A 19,527-nucleotide genomic window follows, 5' to 3' on the forward strand; every position below is an offset into this window, starting at 1 on the left:
TGGTAATCTGATGCGGCGCTATTTCGGCCCTTACAAAGTACTTCGCCGGTTAGGTCCGCTTAACTACGAAGTAATTCCTGAAGGGCAAGTGTGCTCAACCCGACGCAGGAATCGCACAGAAGTCGTACATGTAGTACGAATGAAACCATACTACGAAAGGCATTGAACGACACAACTGATGAATGTGCTCAAGCATCAGGTCAATACTCCTGTACGAAACTGTTGGACGTCAGCGTACGCATCGGGACGATGCGTTTCGGGAGGGGGACTAAAGCCGCATGTTGTTAGGCACCTACTGAAGTCTTGCGCTGCTTCCTGCTCTTATGAATTCTGCCAGACCACATGACAAGCCAAACGCGCCATGCAACGCTGGCTGCACGTGTCAACACAACACGCGCTGGAAAAAGAAGGCTGGCGGTTTTTCGAAGGAGCGGGACGCGGCGAGACGCAAAAGAAGAGGCTGGCGAGCTTTTCACTAGCGAGCTCAGGATAACCTTTGTGTATTTTGTTGACGGGCACAAGTTCGCCATAATTAAATAGCTGTTTCAGCTTCCGGCGTTGCATTAGTTCGTTACATTTTTTTCGCACATACTGTAAGAACAACTGATGTTCAAAATATCAGGAGCCCTTCAGTACGGCGTCTCTCAATCATATATTGTTGTTTTCAAACGTGAAACCCCACATATTTTATATTTCCCGCATTGCGTCCCGCTCCTTCCCCCATTTTTTGTTACTTTTTGAGACGAAAGTGTCTAATGCCGTGTCCACCACGGCTTCACTGACAAATTTCCATCAGGGTGTAGAAGAGAAAAAGTGCCGTCACCGGGAGTCGAACCTACGACCCCTACCACCACAGCGCGAAACGTTAGGGTAGCCAACCAAGCCAAGCTTGGTTAACCTCTCTGCCTTTCCTCTCTATTTATCTCTCTCCAAGTTGTCCGGCTTAACGACGGCGAGCTATTTGTGTACGCCATTTGCCACTGGAAGTACTCGGAGATGGGTGACGCCAGCGTGTTCTGCTGTTACATGGATAGATGGCGCGCAGTGTCCTGAGGATGCGCTTAAAGAGAACTGTCTACCGCTCGGGGGGGGGGGGGGAAGAAATCTTATTGCGGCTAAAAGGAAAAGATCGTTCATCACATCGGCGGCAACAACCTCGAGCGAGCTTTTGATTCATACGCAATGGATTTTAATGGTGGTTTTATGTTGAAAGTCGACAAAGAATGACCCCTAGCATCACCCAACTGCAAAGTGGTGCAGCCTACTGGCAGGACAAGAAATTCCCCGCAGGTAGACTCACTTCAATTAAAAACAAACACCTATAACTTGAAATTGTATTTCACGCACTTCAAGCAGCTTTGCGTAGGTTGCATCGACGCTTTGCTTTTTATCTCCCGCCATCGAAGAGGCGCCCGGTGGCGCTGCCGGCGGTGTGTTCGCATGCCTGCATGCGTGCGTGGCTGCGAACGGCGTAGATACGCGAGCCTCTCATAAGAACTACAACAAACAAATGTCTGCATGCATTGAACGACCTCTAAAATATTTGTTTTATTGTTAAACAAAACAAGGAGCCTACAGAAACCTTACGTGGTTTCAGTTTTCGACTTTCAATGGTGCTACAAACGTCGTCGCCTCCACCGACCAGTGTTGTGGGAATTCTTCTCACCGATGAAAGGAGACCATAGAACTTCCCAAAATTAACTAAAGGGCACTCTGGCGCTGCGATTGTTCAGCGACCATGGGAATGATGGGTAGTACACACATTTGCCTAGCCTTAATACTTGCGGGCGGCGAATCGCACTTGCGGCTTCGTTTATTGCTGGTTTCAGTTTTGTCTTGAAAGAAAGAACATACCCTTTTAAACTTAGTGACTTGATTCGAAATGGTAAACCTAAAAGAATAAGGTTGCGAAGTGCAAACGGCAAACCTTTGCTAATTTATGTTTTCGTGAAGAAACAGCTTCAAACCACACGAACACACACGGAGCCAGAAGCAGGCCAGAAGTACGAAAACTAGACAAGTGTGGGTACTACCGATCATTCCCATGCTCGCTGAAGCGCCATGTGTTGCAGCTCCCATAGACATTAGCGCCAGAGTTCCCTCTAGTGTGTATTAAGAAACTCTATGAAGGAGACTGAATGCAGATGGAAAAAATTCAGTTCTGAAGATCTCTACACACTTTAAAGAGAAACAGCTACAAGATTGGACACTTCAGATAGTATGTTTTTTTTTGTTTTCATTGTGACACGAAACAGAAGAACAGTGAAGAGTAGTAGACAGTCCCTTAAAAAAGGTCGTCGCCCTGCGCGCGTCACACCACGGCGGGGTCTCTCGTGAACCCGCGTTTGTGTCGTGATCGCGGCGGTCTGCACGTCTTGGCCTTTCACCGCTAGAAGGCGTTGAAGTTACAGAAAGCTTAAAGTCCCTCTATATATAGGGACCTTAAGAAAGCTCTGAGGTCACTTCGCTCGCTGCATGGGGCCACACTTGGGAAATAAGTGCGCTGCCCACACACAAATAACAATTGTGAGAGTTATTATTGAGAACCAATGGACAATCATATCAGGGAAAGCGCACGGGATATTGTTAGAAGTAATTGTAGCGCAAACATGCAGAAGGAGAAGTGGACGAAAAGCGAAAAGATTACCTGTAACCGACAGGATCCGAACCTGCGACCTTCGAATAACGCATCCGATGCTTTACCAATCAGCTATGGTAGCGGTCATCCCCCGTCTACTCTATAGGGTATATATACGCACTTAAGCGTGGGAGCGTTAGTCAGAGCCACCTGTTGCCGTTACGGCGAGCGTGGAAAACACTTTCACTCGCTTTGTGCGTGCTTAGTTGTGCTCGAGTGGCGTGCTATAAGTGTCAACTGCGACAATTGATGCTTGGTTCCCTCTCGTGTTGTGTATGTCTTTTAAAGACGACAGTCTTTCTTGGGGAGCTTCGATGGAAAAAAATGGTTTGTCTGTCTGTCTATTGGTCTATTCTTAACAGTATATATACTCGAAACGGCACCACTGATATACCAAATGACCGACTCCATCCGCAGCGTCCACCAATGTTGCTCAAGTTTCAGCGTTCATATGCATATGCGATTTTCAATTGAAAAGCAAATATTGCGCACATCTGAGGCACCATAACAACTCGTACACATTCGGTATGTGCGTATTTTACTAGAAAATGCATACATAATTAAGTATAAGGAGCGTAGCGTTTATTACGCTGCGCTGACCATGCAACACTTGCACGAAAAGGCGAGTGTTTCCAACGCTTTGCTAAGACGACACGGTGGTGGCACCTACCAGTCGCCTTGCGTTCTACACCTTTTTCAACTCTGAGACGGGCGCGCACTCCCGTCTCAGAGTCGCGTGCTTTGTTTTCCAAGAAAACTGCCAGATAGCGCTCATGTCTCACGTGGGACGTTACTTGATGCGCTCGTTCGCCTCCGCTGCACGCTCGAGGCACTCGCAGTGCTTCCAGAATAGGGAGCCTTCATGTGCGCGCGTCTCCGTGTTTTAGGGTGGTGTCAGCCTTTGACCCACCACTTGCCGCCACCCGCTAAAACACAATGTTGCCAGGCTCGGTTTCCGTGGCAACAGGCGTCGTGTTGGTTCTTGCGGCCAGGCGTTCCTGCTCCGTCGCACTGTACCAGCTGCATGTTGGCGCGGGTGTGCAAGCTGCGGTATGCGCTGCGTCTGATTACCCCATAGACGTAGCTTCCGCCACGACACCATCCTCGTGCTAACCACACATAAAAGAACTTTGAAGTCTATATGCCAGGGTGCTGCGTGCCGCAATGCAAAACCATCCGGAGACCTTCCCGCTTCCCGACTTGCTCTAGCCAACGGAAACGCTGGGCTACACGAGTGAAGTGAGACTGCTTGGAGGCCACTGCTTCTCGCCGTGTTTGTGAGGTGAGTACCCGTTGTATTGCGAGTGGGTTGAGTATATCACCGCACATTTCGTGAAATGGCTGACTTAGCCATGCACTGAAAAGCAGTTTGAGCAAAGTAAGCACGACAACGTGCACAGTATAATAATGAATTAGGCTTCGTTCGGCTACGCTGTGCGAGCGGAAGATGGTTGAGTATGCTTGTTTATCCTTGTAGTAGTCAAAGCACAGTTCCTCAATAGAATGATATGACTAGTCGAATGTGTGGTCCTGCATGCATTCACTATCTGCACTTTGTCGGTTTGCGAAGCCATCGCTGCATTCGTCGCGGAAAACTCCGGGCCCGTAGACCAACTACAGACGCTCCCGTTCGCTTCTTCCTTTTCTGGCAGATGTTCGCATCCCTGCAATTTACTCGGTTGCAGAGAAAGGGCATTTGCAGAGGTAGACAGATGAGCCGATGAACGCGTTCCCTGTAGGCGCTTGTCTTGCACAGTTGCAACGCAACAAACTTTTTGTGTGACTTGCCATGGGGTATTCGTTCTTCGCTTCAATGACACGTGCAACCACGCCGAAACTCGCTCAATAATTGCAAACAGGACTTATCTTCAATGACATAGAATGCGACAGATTTACTGTTCGTGTCCGTCCATCCTTCTATCTGTCGGTCCTGAACGGAGCAGCATATGTGCAGTAAGCAAGTCGGTTGTCAGCCCGTAACTCGAAATTCTCTATGTGGTGCATCGTTATTTGTGTCGTCCTTTTGTTTTATAACAAGACACACAGATGATTTGATATCGTAAACTCTGCTTTTATTTAGTGCTTGTAAAGAAAATGTGTATGAACTCCGTATATGAGGTCGAGCCGTGTATGATTTTTTGTCTCATTGCTTTACTCTATAGGCCCACTGCGAGGACACCAGCTTCTAGCAAATGAGGCAGGATGGTTTGAAGACACAAGGCCAGATGCCGTTTGGATGCTGTTTGCAATAAAATCTGACCTGAAAAAACTTGATTTGTCTCTCGTTGCTCCCCTTTGCTTTTCTTCTAGCCTAATATACATGCTTGTGGGCATAGGGGGAGGGCGGTGTAATGTGATTGAATGCAATGCTTACAGCTTATAAGGCTTTTAAGCAGTCATTGTACAGATTCGTTCACAGGAACTAAACTTGCTGTAAGAAATTATATTACGGAGAAACCCAATGTTTAGGGTATGAGAAGCAGGCTAGCTGAGCTATTCGGTTATCAGAGAACATTGCGAGCTAGCCGGTTGTTTGTTCTGCCTTCCCTGTCGTCACGAGTTCCATCATATAAACAGCACGGTTTCAAGCCTTGCACTAAGAGGCCTTTGAGGTATTTGCAGTGCTAAGGTGAATATGCTTCATGAATGGCGCGCAGACATTGAAATCCATTCATAGTGACATCGAGGTTCTCCCCCTCACAAATATATAGGCTTCCTAAATAACCTCACTCCGCCAATGCGGTTGAGTCTACCAAGTGGGAGAAACGAACTGTTTTAACAGTATTTTATACAAACTCGAGTCACGAACATGTCTTTCCTGTTCTACCAAACCACGGCTAACTTCAGAAAACAACCCTTCAGCCTTCAGCAGTTCCTATACAAAAAAAAACCCTGTTCTCGTTGAAACCCACGCTGCCATCAATGTAAATGAGCGACATATTAGAACCAACATGGTGGTCCGTCAAGTATGGGGGCCGTTTTAGCCAGTTGTAAGCAACCATGATTAGAGTTGTCACCACCCTAAAACACGGAGACACGCGCACATGAAGGCTCCCTATTCCAGAATACCATTCACCGATTTCTTGCGCAGAACATCAAATGAGTGTTTTGTTCACTCTCACCACACGCACGACTATCGTCTTTCGACGAAGTTTGCAGATTAACATGCAGATACGGAGCCAATTTTTTTTCGTGCTTCTTTTTGTGCTTGAGGAACGTGCTGCAAGTTTTGATCGGCTTGCCGTCCCTCGCATGACATAACTTGAAGCTATAGCATTCATTTCTTCAACTTTGTGGTGAAACATTGCACAACAAACGCTCAGCTACCTCTGTGAACACGCGTTTCAATTTTGTATTGTTGGTTAGTTCCTGAACAGCTTGGTGCGACCCACCCAGGGGGACAGGCCCTGAATCGGACAGTGCCTTGCTTTATTATAATATTTGACTCTTGAAGGAAAACGTTGGATTCATTAGATATTACAGCTACTAATTAAAAATTGTAGGGATACGAAAAACATGTGAAATGAATGGAATAACCAACACACACACCCAAACGTCTCTGCCTAAAACAACTGAATACGTTTAGCATTCCATTTTTCTAGAATCTTGTCACAAATTTGTAACAGCGTTGAAAACGCTCCCATGGCTGAAACCAAATGCGATTGCGCCAAAAGAAAAAAATCACCAAAAGTGACAAGATTAGGTCCAACTTTCGTAGGGGTTCTTCTAGTAGTCTCTTCCTTTGAATTTTAAATCTTCAGCATGTCAAAAAGAAGTCCCGATTACAACGACAAAGGCCTCAGTCTTTTTTTTTCTTCCCAATTCAGCTGCCGCACATTTAGTGGTCAAAGCCGCGTGGAGGATTGTGCCGTTCTTCCAGGAAACAAGTGGACTGCTGAGAATGCGTGGAACACGCGGGTGACAAACACCAAGCCTGACCTCTGGACCGGTGATGAACGAACCGAAGTCTTTAACGCAGTGATAGCGAACGCCGGGGCCACCCGTTATAAGTATACAGAGTGCTTGGGTGACAATTCTTATGGGGCAACTTGTATACCTGCCGGAGCACTGTGTGTGGTTTCTCGCCAACAAGAAATACGGTGACGACAAACTAGACTATTACGCAATCTTTAATAAACGACAGATAATAGTTATTTTTCTTAAGAAAAAAAACAAAAGACTCCATCTGCATTGCGATATCTTAGAACAGCGCGAACATTCATAGGTTACGTTTTCACGGGTTGCCCTCGCTTTTCCATACTGTGCGTTACTTCAGTGGTCGAGCGACCACGTCACGATAAAGGTGTCCTCAAGATTCCGGTACGTCAAAGCAAAGGACGTCGGTGACATTTTGGGCCCGCTTCCTCGCCCTCCACATCGTCTACCAGCCTCTGGTCTCCTGGCAAGCCGGTCTTCCTGAAGTGGACTGTCTTGCGCGTCCCTCCTCGCACCTCAAAGGCGACGGTTGTGTCGTATCAGTCGAGAACCTTTGCGTCTGGCTAGTTGGTCGGGACGACGACCAACTGGCCACGACCAACGAAGTTGCTGGCAACTGACCAACGATGTTCCTGGCCACGAGGAACTTTGTACGCTCGGCGCCGCCTTCCGTCCGGACTTGGAATGCGGTCCGACGGCGGTGACTGCTGAATTTTGGACTCGTGGCTGGGCGTTTTTTTTTCCTGGAGTCACGTGAACCTCATCTCGGATATGGCACGCGGATACTAGAGGTGGTCGAGTTGGTACAACATTATCGGAAAAGCCGTATTTTACCTGCTAAATATTAAACTACGGAATTTCGGCCAACTCCCAGAGTGGCTGTGTGGCAGAACGTTATGGGAACGAACAAGCAAACAAATAACCAGACAAACAAAGAAACGAACAAACAGAAAAAAACAAAGCACGTGCAAACGTGTCGAACTGCTCGTGTTAGCTCGCGATCGTGCTCCACGCGTCACGCGCACTAGTCTCTCGAGCTCGGCCCGGAACCGTTGTCTTCGTTGGCGCTCGACGCGAGGACCTTGGACCGCTCATCCGCTTGGTTCGCCGGCCTCTTCTTGGGTGGTCTGTTCCTGAGCGCGACACGTCGAGAGAACCTGTCTTCGAGGTGAGCACCCGGTGCCCCCTAGATGTCACCAGGCTATGGGCGACGCCCAAGTCTTAGTGGCGTTGTCCGAGGCATGGATAGCGATACCTGACGTGTCCTTGAAAGCGGCATAGCCAGCGTAACATCTCGGTATTCGCTCAATCCAGCGGTGCAGTGGCTCCATGTAGCCGTGTTCCCAAGCTGTCACACGGTGATAAATCTGCGACGCAGTTCGGTCTCTCGGTGGTCATAAACCAATGAACGTGTCTTCCCGTTCTGCGACGCTGACGTAAACGCCCGCGACATCGCCGTCTCGTCCGCCATAAATGGATGGATGGATTGATATGGCTGTACCCTTTGAAGCGGGCGACGGCTAACGCCACCTAGTCGTAATGCTTAGTGAACCAAAAACTAGATAAATCTTTTTTTCCCTTTAAATAGTGAAGTTGAGGACTGGTACTTTGCAGTGAAGGGTTTAATTTTCACTCGTGCCTTGACTTTAGCCACCAATTAGAAAACCTCCTTATATAGTCAAATCTACCTGCTTTGCTGCACGGTAACGCCATTCCATTAACCCCGTGCAGGCTAACTGGAAAGTATAACTGTCTTCTGGCGCGAAGATTTGCGTTAGCATTTGTCGTGTTTGGGCCGTAATGTTTAGTAGTGGAAACTGCTCCCTGTTGCCGACATTGCTCAAACAGCCTACCTTTAGCCTTCGTTAATTAAAGTGGGCTGAATTTAGAAGGATTTCAACTTGGGCTTGTTGGTTGGTCATTACTGGTAAACTGCAGCTCGTGAAGGACGTAGAACACAGCGCAGAGATATACGCATCGTGTGACTCTTTGCTCCTGTCTACGTGTGCACACAATGGTTTACGAGTAACGGGCCGACTGTTAACCAGTTTTGAGTTGCCACCATACCATAATTGAAAATAATACTACATTTAATAATTACAGGTAAATCGCCTATGGATTTTTATTATTGCGTTGAAATTTGGGCCATCGGCAGGGGAGTCAAAGCATAGTTGTGTTTGTGGCCTACTGTAACGGTTCGTAGCCGCACCTGTTCGCCATGATATTTTTTTCGCGGATTAAGCCTACCTGCCTCGTTCGCGACGCTTGGCTACTACGTCACGACATCGGGAAAATCTCTCGAAGCTCTATATGGCGGCGTCCCTTACCGAGACAGTACAAAGGGAAGTAGATGAAAGCTGGACTGAAACAGTACGCTTGTGTGGCAATTCACCGTTCATATTTATAGAGCGGAGGGTGCACCGCGGTGGTGTAGCGCTTAGGCTGCTCGGCTGCTGCCCCGAAGGTTGCCGGTTCGATTCCTGCCGCGGAAGTCACATACCGATGGAGGAGAAGGGGTAGAGGCCCGTGTATTGTGTGACGTCAGCGCACGTTGAAAATCACCAGGTGGACTCAATGTCCGGAGCCCTGCACTGTAGCGGCTTGCATGATCATAGCTTGGTTTTTATACGTTAAACCCAATGTGTTATTTTTACTATTTTAGTTAGAATGGAGCATCGCAAACAAAAGAGGTTTTGGGAGGGGTGCCCTGAATCGTCTTCTGCGGGGTATACCGTACTTAGTGAGGCCTGATGTTTCTTCTTGAAAGCGGGAGCATTTGTTGTCTCATACTCGGGGAGAGCATGCGTCAATCCGTGCCCTGGAACGGTGCCAGCTGTGGCCTCTGAGCCTTACCCTCTGCGCAGCGGTGCATAGTTACAGTTGCACTTCCCCAGCGGTGGCCTCTCCACCCAATTCTCTCTCATTAATCACGTGATCACTGAGATAATTCACAGACAAAAGGAAAATAACAGAAAATTAAAGAAAAAACCATAGTCAGTCGCATGGCCATAGCCGTTCGCCAAACACACCTTGTAGTTTACAAAGTATCCAACTTTATACATTTCGGTCAGTAAATTACTGTTTCCACTTACAAATCAAGGGGTAATTCATTACAGGAAGTTTTCCGCAATAGCGCCCCTCACCGTCTCGCTCCAAACGCAGGAAAACTACGCAACGCACACACGGGTGCGAAGCCATGGCGACCTCTGACGGCGCCCCGCAGCGTTCGCTGTTCGTCCGCCAGGCGGTGTTCGTGTTCTCGGGACAGCAGTTCGACCCGAACTGCGTGCGCCTGGTGACTCGGAGTCGAGACCCGGCCACCGCGGTCGCCTACATGCTGGGATTCTTCAAGCTCGTCTGCGAGGACGGATACGAACAGGTGAGCGATGGTGTCACGCACGTGTCGTGTCGAAGTTGCCCCGAAGACTGCTTCAGCGGGGTCACTGAACGCTGCCGATCGGTTGTAGGAGGTCGTAACCTCGTACTACAGTGAACTCGGACGTTACAATGTCTGTGAGAACTGGAACGAGAGGTGGTTCATACTGCACGGGAATGATGGGTAGCAGACGGATTGGTCTATAGGCTTTGTTCTTCGGGCTCAGTATGGCACCGTTTGTTCTGAATCCGCTTCGTGGCAAGATGTTGAGCGGTATGTGCGGCAGTTTCCCTCAAAATACTTGATCGTTTTGGTTTGCCAGTTCAAGTCGGCTTACAAAATCCGAAACCAAAACACAACAACGAAGGAAGCCAGAGGTGCGTCCAAAGCCTGCAAGTATATACTGTGCGAGTGACCGAGAGAGGGTGCTACGTGACGGCACCATTATCATCATCATCATCATCGGGAATTGGCCGAGAGAAGGCACTACATGATGGCACCATCATCATCATCATCGGGACGGGGAGTTGTGGGAGTTGCGTGTGTGGGAAAAAAGGGAGTTAGGCGTGGTTGTGGAGAGTGGCAAAAAAGCGGCGCGTTCTGCGTGAATTAGGGCTAGCGCGTGACAATACAAAGACTAGGCAAACTTGTGTTTCTACCCATCATTCCCATGGTGGCTGAATGATCGTGGCATCACGGTTTTCTCTAGTAAATTAAGTACAATACCATACCGTCGAAGCTACTCAGGACACGTGGGCCAAAGATCATAACGTTAGGTAGCACAGCGTTTTGAATTTACAGTTATGAAATCAGCCTGGAAACACCCCCTCCTCTCCCTACAAATTATGTCACATACCTGATTGACACCGCCATATACCGAAATTCACGGCCATTGGCTAAGCATTGTGTTATGCGTAGTTACCGTAGCTGTCATGAGAGGCCACCACATTGCCGAAGCCACGTGGCCCGTTTGCTCCCCCACTTCCCACTTGGATACCGTCCTGGCATGTCACGCACTACTGCATGGAGTAAAGTACAAAGCAGTGTAATCCAGGCTAGTTTCGTTTTATTGCGTAAATTTATGTGCATCATGTGAGCAACTTTTACTTTCTTCGTTCTGTGTATTTGCTTACTCGTGCAATGTCATGGCGTTTCCCATCGTATTCGCCTAGGTAGTGATAACTGTAGGCCACCGGATTCGGATAAGTGCTGGTTTGGAGCAGGGGCGTGGGCAAAACTTTTTGCGGGGTTGGGGGGAGGAGATAATTACGTCTTGAAAGCGACGCTCAAACGTCCTCCAAGTTTGTTTTTTTTTCTTTCCCGATAAATATTTCACTGGAGTTTTGATGATCCTCAGGGTATGGTGTAGAGACAAATACAGACTCGGGGCACCCGCGTAGTACGTGCCAACTACAGTCCAACCAGGCCCCCTAAATGGATTTCATTTCGGTAAAACGTGCCTTGGGTGCACTGATAGAGCTTTCTGTGTGTAACAACCGAGGTTTTACTTTCAAAACTACAATACGAATGAGGTATTGGAGGTCTCAAGATATATCGACCATCTGCATATACGAAGTAGTAGCTGCACTGCCAAAGCTGTGGCCTCTCCACCCAATACTCTCCCATTAATCACGTGATTGCTTGAAGTTACTTCTTGAAAGAGAAGCTCAAACGTCCTTCAAGTACTGGTAAGATGGACAGGGTAACGAGATCTACCGCAGTTCGACATGAAAGCAACGCCACATAGTTTGCAGAGATACGTGTGCATCCAACCCTTCACCTTTGACAGGTGGTCCGCGCCAGCGACGTCGACGGCGTCTGGCTGGACGAGGTGCGCGTGAGCGGTGCCTTCGTGCGACGCCAGCTTCGCGCCCTGGGCGCCGACTCCGAGCCCCGGGCCACCATGGACGACTTGTACGTGCTTCTGGGCGTGCTGCTGTGTAACCTGCCGCGCGCCCGCGGCTCCAACCAGAACCGCGACTGGTTCCAGAACCGGATCAACGACCTGGTCCGGCTGTTTCCCGGAGTCTCGGAGCCCCCTCCCGTGCCGCTGTACGGCGAAGAGCAGGCTGACGCCGTCTCCAACTTCAGCGAGCGGTGGCCCCGCACAAGGGCGGCCCTTTGCCACGCCCTGCTCAGGAGCCGCTTCGAAGTGAGTGTTCTACATCACAATATACTGGGCTGTAGCATGTGTTCCCGTAGTAACAATGACGTTCGACCTTTAACTTATACTGCCTGTCCCGTCGTGCGTGTTCTACTCTGCAGCGTGGCACCCAAAGCAATGATGCCGTTAAACGTAAGAGCGTGCTGAACTGTATTGTATATACCCTATTTGCACTGAAATGTGGCGGCATATTACGCAGTTATAGGCCACGCCCTCTAAGGGGAACTAGATGTGCCGTATGCCCGTGTCTTTTGGAACACGACGTACACCAGGGAGGCGCAGTATCAATACCGTGCTCGAAAACCCCTAGGAGATGCACCCGTCCTGAGTGTTCTACCGTATTTACTCGCATACGTTGCGCCCCCTTTTTTTCGCAATTTGGGGCCCCGAGAAGGGGGTGGGCGAATAACGCGGGGATTTCGCGAGGGCGTGCGAGGGCATACGAAATATTGTGCGACAGTTCTAACGCGCGCAATATATACGTCTAAAAAATTGGAGCAGGAACGAAATGTTCTTGTAAATTTAGAAGATTTAGCACGTAAATTAACCAGTACCTTCCTGTCACGCTCGATCTAGTGGGAATCAATGATCGCGAAGCCCGATTGGGAGTCATCGTCGCGGCCGCTGCTACCGCCCTTCCAAAGCACGTCGTCCTTGGTTTTGTCGAGTGCGTTCAAATGACCCGTTTTCTTGAAGCTCTTCGCAACAATAGTGGGAGAAACTAGGTCCCACGAAACGGCGGTACCGGGTGACTTAGGCGTTCGCACATAATCGAAAAGGCCTTCTTTAGTGGCAGGAAATTTGCATTAGAAAGCGCGCACTCCTCTGTTTTCTCATGTACCGATAGCGCCGATCGTCACAGGTTGAAGTACGTCACTTTGAAATGCTTTGCAGTGGCACGGTTCCCGTTTTCTTCTGCAAAATTTAGAATAGCGGGCTTCAGTTTAGCCGTATATACATTGTTACGGGGAAGCTGGCGTCCACTGCGGAGTTCCAGAGCGGGGTTGTGTGAAGACCCCGCACCTTCCACCAAAAGATGTTACGGGGAAGATTTATTCACCGAGAGCTGGTCTTGCTAACGGCTTAAAGAGCGCACAGTCATGCAGGCCAACGGGAGAAGCTCGAGAGACCAACCCGCAACAACCACGTTGTGGTCTTCTTCATTTGGGTGCCAATTCAGCTGTGTCGGGGTGACAGTTCCATACACGTATCAATATAATTACTGTATCACAGCGCAAGGGAACCATTATAACGCGTCGGCCGGATGGGCAAACCTAAACTTCGGAAATGGACCTTTAGCACCATCATCACCATCATCATTTCTTCATCACCGCGCCGCGCCTCTCGCGCAGCTGATGCTAGCTCGAGCTGCACGAGAATTAGAAGGAGCTGACACGCCTGGCGTGGCGGACGCTGGTAGCCGACGTGGCTCCGCTTCAGGCCTGGAATGAAGTGGCGAGATCGGCACGGCCCCATCGGCCGCCTTCGACGTCATCTCACGTCTCTTCTTCTCTCGCCGCTACATTGGTGACCCGGAGAACACGCCCTTCGCCGAGCGGCCCGCTGCCATGTTCCCGCAACTCTGCCCGCCAGTGCCGCCGTTCCAATCGACCTACCTGAAGGTATGGTTCATGCAGCTCGATGCCGTTCTGGCGTTGAATGGCGTCACGGACCAGCCGCTGATGCACGCCATTCTTCAAGACGCCCTTCCGGTAGAGTTGCGTCATCTCTCTGGCACTTCAACCTCCAGCCAGCAGCCTTACGATGACCTCTGCTCGGCGGTGCTTGCCAGATATGGTGTCACCTACCACCCGCTGCCGTTCACCCGCGACTTACAGGTTTCGTCTGCGTCGCAGCGTGCGGTACCCTCCGGCCCGAAAGTCTTCACTGACCGGGACTTAACTTCCCCGACTACGTCTCCTACAACATCTCGTCCGACCACTATCAACGCGAGTCCCGCGTACGAATTCCCATCCGATGAGGTTCAGAACATTCGTGCTGCACGCGACCAGTAAGCCACGGAATCCGACGAGCTTCTTCAATACGTTCCTGTAGCCAACGACCGGGTCGCCACGAGGCGCATTTTTTCGAAGTCCTCAGCCGATTGTCCCTCGGGCACTCTCGCCACCGGCATGTCTTCTCCGGCCTACACAGACCACGATTTCTCAGACATGTCAGACTCCACGACGGCTTCATCGCCGCATGCCCTGGAGTCTGCCAAGACTACGGAAATCCTCACGCTCACTATTCGCCCCTTGGTCGCGGAGACTTCAGCGTCGATGATGTCCGAAGGTGCCTCCCCACCCACCTCGACGCTCTCTGCATCCTGCGAGCAGCGACCATCTTCAGCCCCGCAGTTTACCGCAGCTGAAGTTAAAGTCATAAACCGTCAACCACAGCCAAACTTCCGAGAGGCTGCGACTATGACTGACGCAGCTGAGGACGACTACCTGGCGCGCCTATGGCACTGCAGGCTACATATGCCACACATGCTGTAGAGGTTGTCATCGATCATTCAGACCTCCACACCAACCCTCATGCGCGGAGAACCGATGGTCTTTCAGGTGTGCCACCCGATCCTCATCAAAGCTCACGTCTTCAGAGCTTCACAACTATCCCCCAGAGCATTTGGCGCTGGATGCAGTCCGCCACGCAGGCTCGTTGGTAACAACAGCGACGACGTGCGGTTCAACTGCATATCTGCCCTCTTGAGAGCATGCCAACAAAATCATCACGTTCGGCATAATACAGAGAGGCCCTTTTCCAAGCCTCTCGCTAAACAGTCATGTGTTGCAGCCTTGGCCTTCAAGACGGCGCAAACACCTACGAGGTTTTCTCGACGCAAGGGCCAACCACTTTCCGTGCACATGACTAGCCGCAATGCACGGCGTTTCCGCATCCGTCGACTCGGCCACACGCCCCGGCAGGCCGGTCGCAGTGCTACGCGGAGGCCGGTGTTTCATCGACAGGGACGTCCACACCAGCACGACCGCGACGCTGCTCCTCGTCGACAGAATGCTCGGCACCCTGTGCGCTGTCCGAGACCCCGCTGTGGCTGTGAAACTTCAGCGCTCGGTCATCATGGGTGCGTTCCGATCCTTCATACTATTTCGCGCACATTGCCGGCGCGAGCTCTGCAGCGCCTGTCCACAGTTCCAGCTGTGGGCACGTTTGTCAGCCGCGTCTACTCGAAACGGCGGGTGCGCATTCGAATGGTCCCGTCGCGTAATTGTGGGATGGACGTGTCTATGAACACAGCGACCCGGCACTTCTTTCTTCGTCCCTTGCGCTTCTCCCAGAGTCGCCCACCGGAGACACACTGCCTACTGATGGCCATAAACATTGACAACCTGGACTGGCCAAATGAACACTTTATGGATTGCCGTTCATGTATATAGCATTTGTCGCTCTCTTTCTTCTTCACATGCCTTCAAATCGCGCAAAGAGCTAGGGGGGAGCCCTGTAGCGCCATCATCACCATCATCATTTCTTCATCACCAAGCCCCGCCTCTCGCGCAGCTGATGCTAGCTCGAGCTGCGCGAGACTTAGAAGGAGCTGACACGCCTGGCGTGGCGGACGCTGGTAGCCGACGTGGCTCCGCTTCAGGCCTGGAATAAAGTGGCGAGATCGGCACGGCCCCATCGGCCGCCTTCGACGTCATCTCACGTCTCTTCTTCTCTCGCCGCTACAGACCAAATGTGCGTTGCAGCGCGGACGCAGAGAACGAGAGGAACGGTTAGTGTAACGGGCCTTAGAGCTCGCACACCTCCTATGCAGAAAGTTTTTGTGCCGTGACGCGAGCGTGCATTCTCGAGGGGGTAGAGATAAAACAATAGAGGGGGGAAAATGCTCGAGCAGTTCCGTCGACCTGTCTGCAGCTAGGTTTGAGTGTTCATGCACGGTATTCTGGAAGCCCTACAGTCCGGGAGGAGTCCACAAAGGAAAGGACTGCGTACTCGCAGCTCGTTTGAATTTCCTAGTCTGCTTGGCAAGGTGCGCGCCGTCCGAAGGATTGGAAAGTATCTTCGTGCGCGCGCCCGCGAGCTGGCTTGGGGAGGGTCGGGGAGCGCAAATTATGCGAGTGAGTATTTTTCTTTTTAGCAAAGCTGGCAAAATAATAGGCGAGCGCAAATTATGCGAGTTCAGCGTGTACTTGACTGTTGGTATGCTACGTATATCGGTAAGAAAAGCATACTCAAAGATCGGTTGAATGCATGTGCCTCTCGATGCATGTTCTCCCGGTGGAACCTGTACCTTATACAGATTGATATTCTCACACGTGATACTTGTACCATGCGTATCATGTTTGTCCGATTATATAGGTAGCGTTGCTTCTGTATTTCTTCAGACCTTGTTCTCCATAAACGCGCACTACAGTGTGGCATTGTCATATATAATACAGAAGATCCTGCGCTGATGCTTACTGACTGTCTGTCACTATAAACATTCGCACAGGGCCCCATGCGACTGGTACAGAACTACGTCTCCATGCGCTGGCGCTTCGCTGGCATGAAGCACGTCGAACTGATCCTAGAGTACGTCAGGGGCCAGAACTCTTGGGTCCTGGACATCATCCCAGAGCTGCGCGCCAAGGGTGACAGACTCCAGGTAGCGCATGTGTACATACCTCGAGGATACCGTATAAGAGGCGGGAAAGCGTATAATGCTATGCTACGCGATATCATACGTGTACCACGTGCTCGCGTTGCAGACTGACGCGGTGAAGCGGGCTGTCAAAGTCATCGCGGTGAGTTACACGACTGTGTAGACGTGACGTGTGACCACGCGGTGGTCCAGGTATCCGCGAAAGTCCAAACACACTTACCAATGCATCATTCCTGTCGTCGCGTTGAAGACAGAGTTCGGCAAAGCCTCGCGAATAGGTTAACACAATACAGCGGATCCATCTACATTGTCGTATCGTAATTGGCATACAATATATAACACAACTTGGAGAAGAGTGGCCTCTTCGAGACGGCCGAAATTCGATGGCCCCGGGCTAATATTCCGCGGAACTGTTCCATGCGTGTGTATACTATGTGACGAACTATTGACGTGCCACAAAGCGTAACCTCCCATGTAGTTTTCTTCAAAGGTAGAATTCCCCTAATACGGGACCTTCCCCTCCACACTTCCTTGTAAAAAAAACACGGCCATGACCTGGTGTTATACAAGCATGTTGCATCGGCCCTCACGTCGGAATTGGACACATAAATTCAAGTTTTTAGAAAGTGCAGTATGCCCATAATTACATCATTTTCTTCTCTTCACCGAAGTCGCCTGTCGCGGTAGTCATGGTAACGTTACAAAACGAGCGAATACGGTGTTCTCGTTGTCTTTAGCGCCATTCTCTGCCACCACACAGCCTCGCAAGGCACTTCACGATTGTGTGTGTTTTTGTTTTGATCGTGAAAGCCCTGCTGGATGACTCTGGCCACGTCACCCGATCTGTAATGAAGAGAAGGCCGAAGTAACACTCGGGAGTTGATGCGCGTGTGTACGGCTTTCGTGTTGAACCAGTGCTACATCGATTCAGAACAAGCCGCCACACATCAATAGAGATATCGAGGTGGTGTCCAGATCGGGACACTTCAAAAACACTCTTTCTGAATGCCCTGGAGGATCTGATTGCACCTTGCGCGCAGGAGTTTCTGAAGGCGTACCGGCGGGTGGGTGTGGACGGCCCCTACATGAAGCTGCTGCACCTCCCCGAGGCGGCGACAGCTGATCGCAAGCGCCTGGGCCTACACGTGGCCGCTGCGTACGCCTTCGCCGTGCTCGAGGACCAGGACTGGCTCCAGTACAGGGGCGTCCCGCAGGACGAAGCCGAGGAGGCGGTGCTGGCCAAGATCACGGCCATCAAGCGCATGGGCCTCGGCGCGCCCCCAGTGGATGCCCGGCCGCCGCCCCCGTCACCCTCAGGGACGGCGACGACGACGACCCCTCGAGGGGCGTGGACGTCGCCGCGGCGGGCGAGCCCGCTGCCAACCCGGCGGCCACACGGCTGTAGACGTCCACGGCAGGCACGTGATCCCTGTTGTATATTTCGTGCACTATGTAGATCGCTGGACAAAGCTTTCAGGTTTGTAGTTGACTAAATCATCAGGTTGTCGGCCGGCTAACGGTGGGAAAGACGTGTTATTATTCATTGGCTTAGCTAAATGCGCTCCTCGCGGCCACGCAAACGTTATCACAATACAGTTTTTGTCGCGCAGCGAATGGAAAGGGTATGACAAGGATTCCATAAACTCTTTCGGATGCTTGCACAGTTTTTCTTGTGGCATCGCCGAGCCGCTTCGGGTGGATGGCGGCACCAATGGTCGAAAGTAAGGCATGCAGATATATTGTGGTGCCAGTGGCCAGTGCGCCGAAGTTCAGAATCGTTCCACGAAGACGCGCCAATCTGCACCTTCTTTTCTGAGACGGTGCCACCTCTACCGCGACGTGCACCGTTTTACCATGAGGCGAATTAACAGTGGGAACAGTTGAGTGCCTCGAGGTGTAGCTGAAGTGGCCAATCACTTCTAGCTCCACCTGTGTCACTCACTACTGGCCGCATGTTTAACCTCACTAAAGCTCTTGTGCTAACAATATCAGCTAAAACGAATGCTTGTTCGAGTTGACTCCTTCTTAAGATAAGTTTAAAAAAACAAATGGCTGAACAAGCAAGACGCACACATACGGATCAGTGTTTTATTTGTGTGCCTTTTAGTAAAGTAGGGTTTCGCGTTGCCAGACGATTGGTGCTGCGAGAAGTCGTCTTTAAGACGTTTCACCACACGGTGTCATTTAAAAGTACGTTTAGTACTCTTCAAATTTCGCCTATACCGTTTAAAATGCATCTGCCGCGGCTGCGGTTGAGCCCACACGTCTATGGTGATGGGTCCAGAGTGGAGAATGCTGCCCCCCTTGGCCAGCTTGCTGTCAAGAAACGGGCAAAATGTTTATATCTGCGGATAAGCAATGAACGCGAAAGACAGAATGCCACATAGGAGTATGCGCTTTTCCTATCATACGCAGGCGGCGCCACCAGAAGCGCCTACAAGGCCGAGAGAACCGGAACGTGCAAGGTCGGGCTGATGGCGAGCAACAACCACGCAACAAGTGCTGGGGGATGACGCCGTCGCCCACAACACCCAGCCACTAACCCAAGGCACCATTTGGTTCATCGTCGCTTACACCTGCCCGTTCGACACCGCCCGTCGGCCAGTGTCAGAGCCAGCCTGGCGGGTCGCCTGCACGTCGAGCGGCTTCTTCGGCACCGAACCACATTCCTGGTGCCTGGACACGCGAACAGCGGCGGCCGAGAACCATGATCATCTCCGAGCCGAAGTGACCTTTCGTAGGACACAACCCCACGGCTTGAACCGTGGTTTCACGAGTAGTTTACGGGGCCGCCTCGCTCACCGTAA

At 50.8% G+C, this 19,527-nt stretch overlaps 1 protein-coding gene across 1 annotated transcript; it reads left to right on the forward strand.

The window, feature by feature from the left end:
• The first annotated feature begins 9,757 nt into the window (after positions 1–9,757).
• LOC119179312 (uncharacterized) lies at positions 9,758–19,262 on the forward strand. The gene is made up of 5 exons (XM_075869946.1): positions 9,758–9,953; positions 11,740–12,102; positions 16,571–16,723; positions 17,761–18,026; positions 19,136–19,262. Exons 1-5 carry the CDS (start codon positions 9,771–9,773, stop codon positions 19,260–19,262), a joined length of 1,092 nt encoding a protein of 363 aa, XP_075726061.1. The 5' UTR covers positions 9,758–9,770.
• Positions 19,263–19,527: the final 265 nt, after the last annotated feature.

The sequence above is a fragment of the Rhipicephalus microplus genome, chromosome 7, assembly GCF_043290135.1.
Source record: "Rhipicephalus microplus isolate Deutch F79 chromosome 7, USDA_Rmic, whole genome shotgun sequence".
NCBI lineage: Eukaryota > Metazoa > Arthropoda > Arachnida > Ixodida > Ixodidae > Rhipicephalus > Rhipicephalus microplus.

Coding starts and splice junctions, on each gene's coding strand:
- LOC119179312 (XM_075869946.1), top strand. CDS start 9,771: ATGGCGACCTCTGACGGCGCCCCGCAGCGTTCGCTGTTCGTCCGCCAG. Junction 9,954..11,739: donor GCGAGGACGGATACGAACAG/GTGAGCGATGGT, acceptor CACCTTTGACAG/GTGGTCCGCGCCAGCGACGT. Junction 12,103..16,570: donor TGCTCAGGAGCCGCTTCGAA/GTGAGTGTTCTA, acceptor ACATTCGCACAG/GGCCCCATGCGACTGGTACA.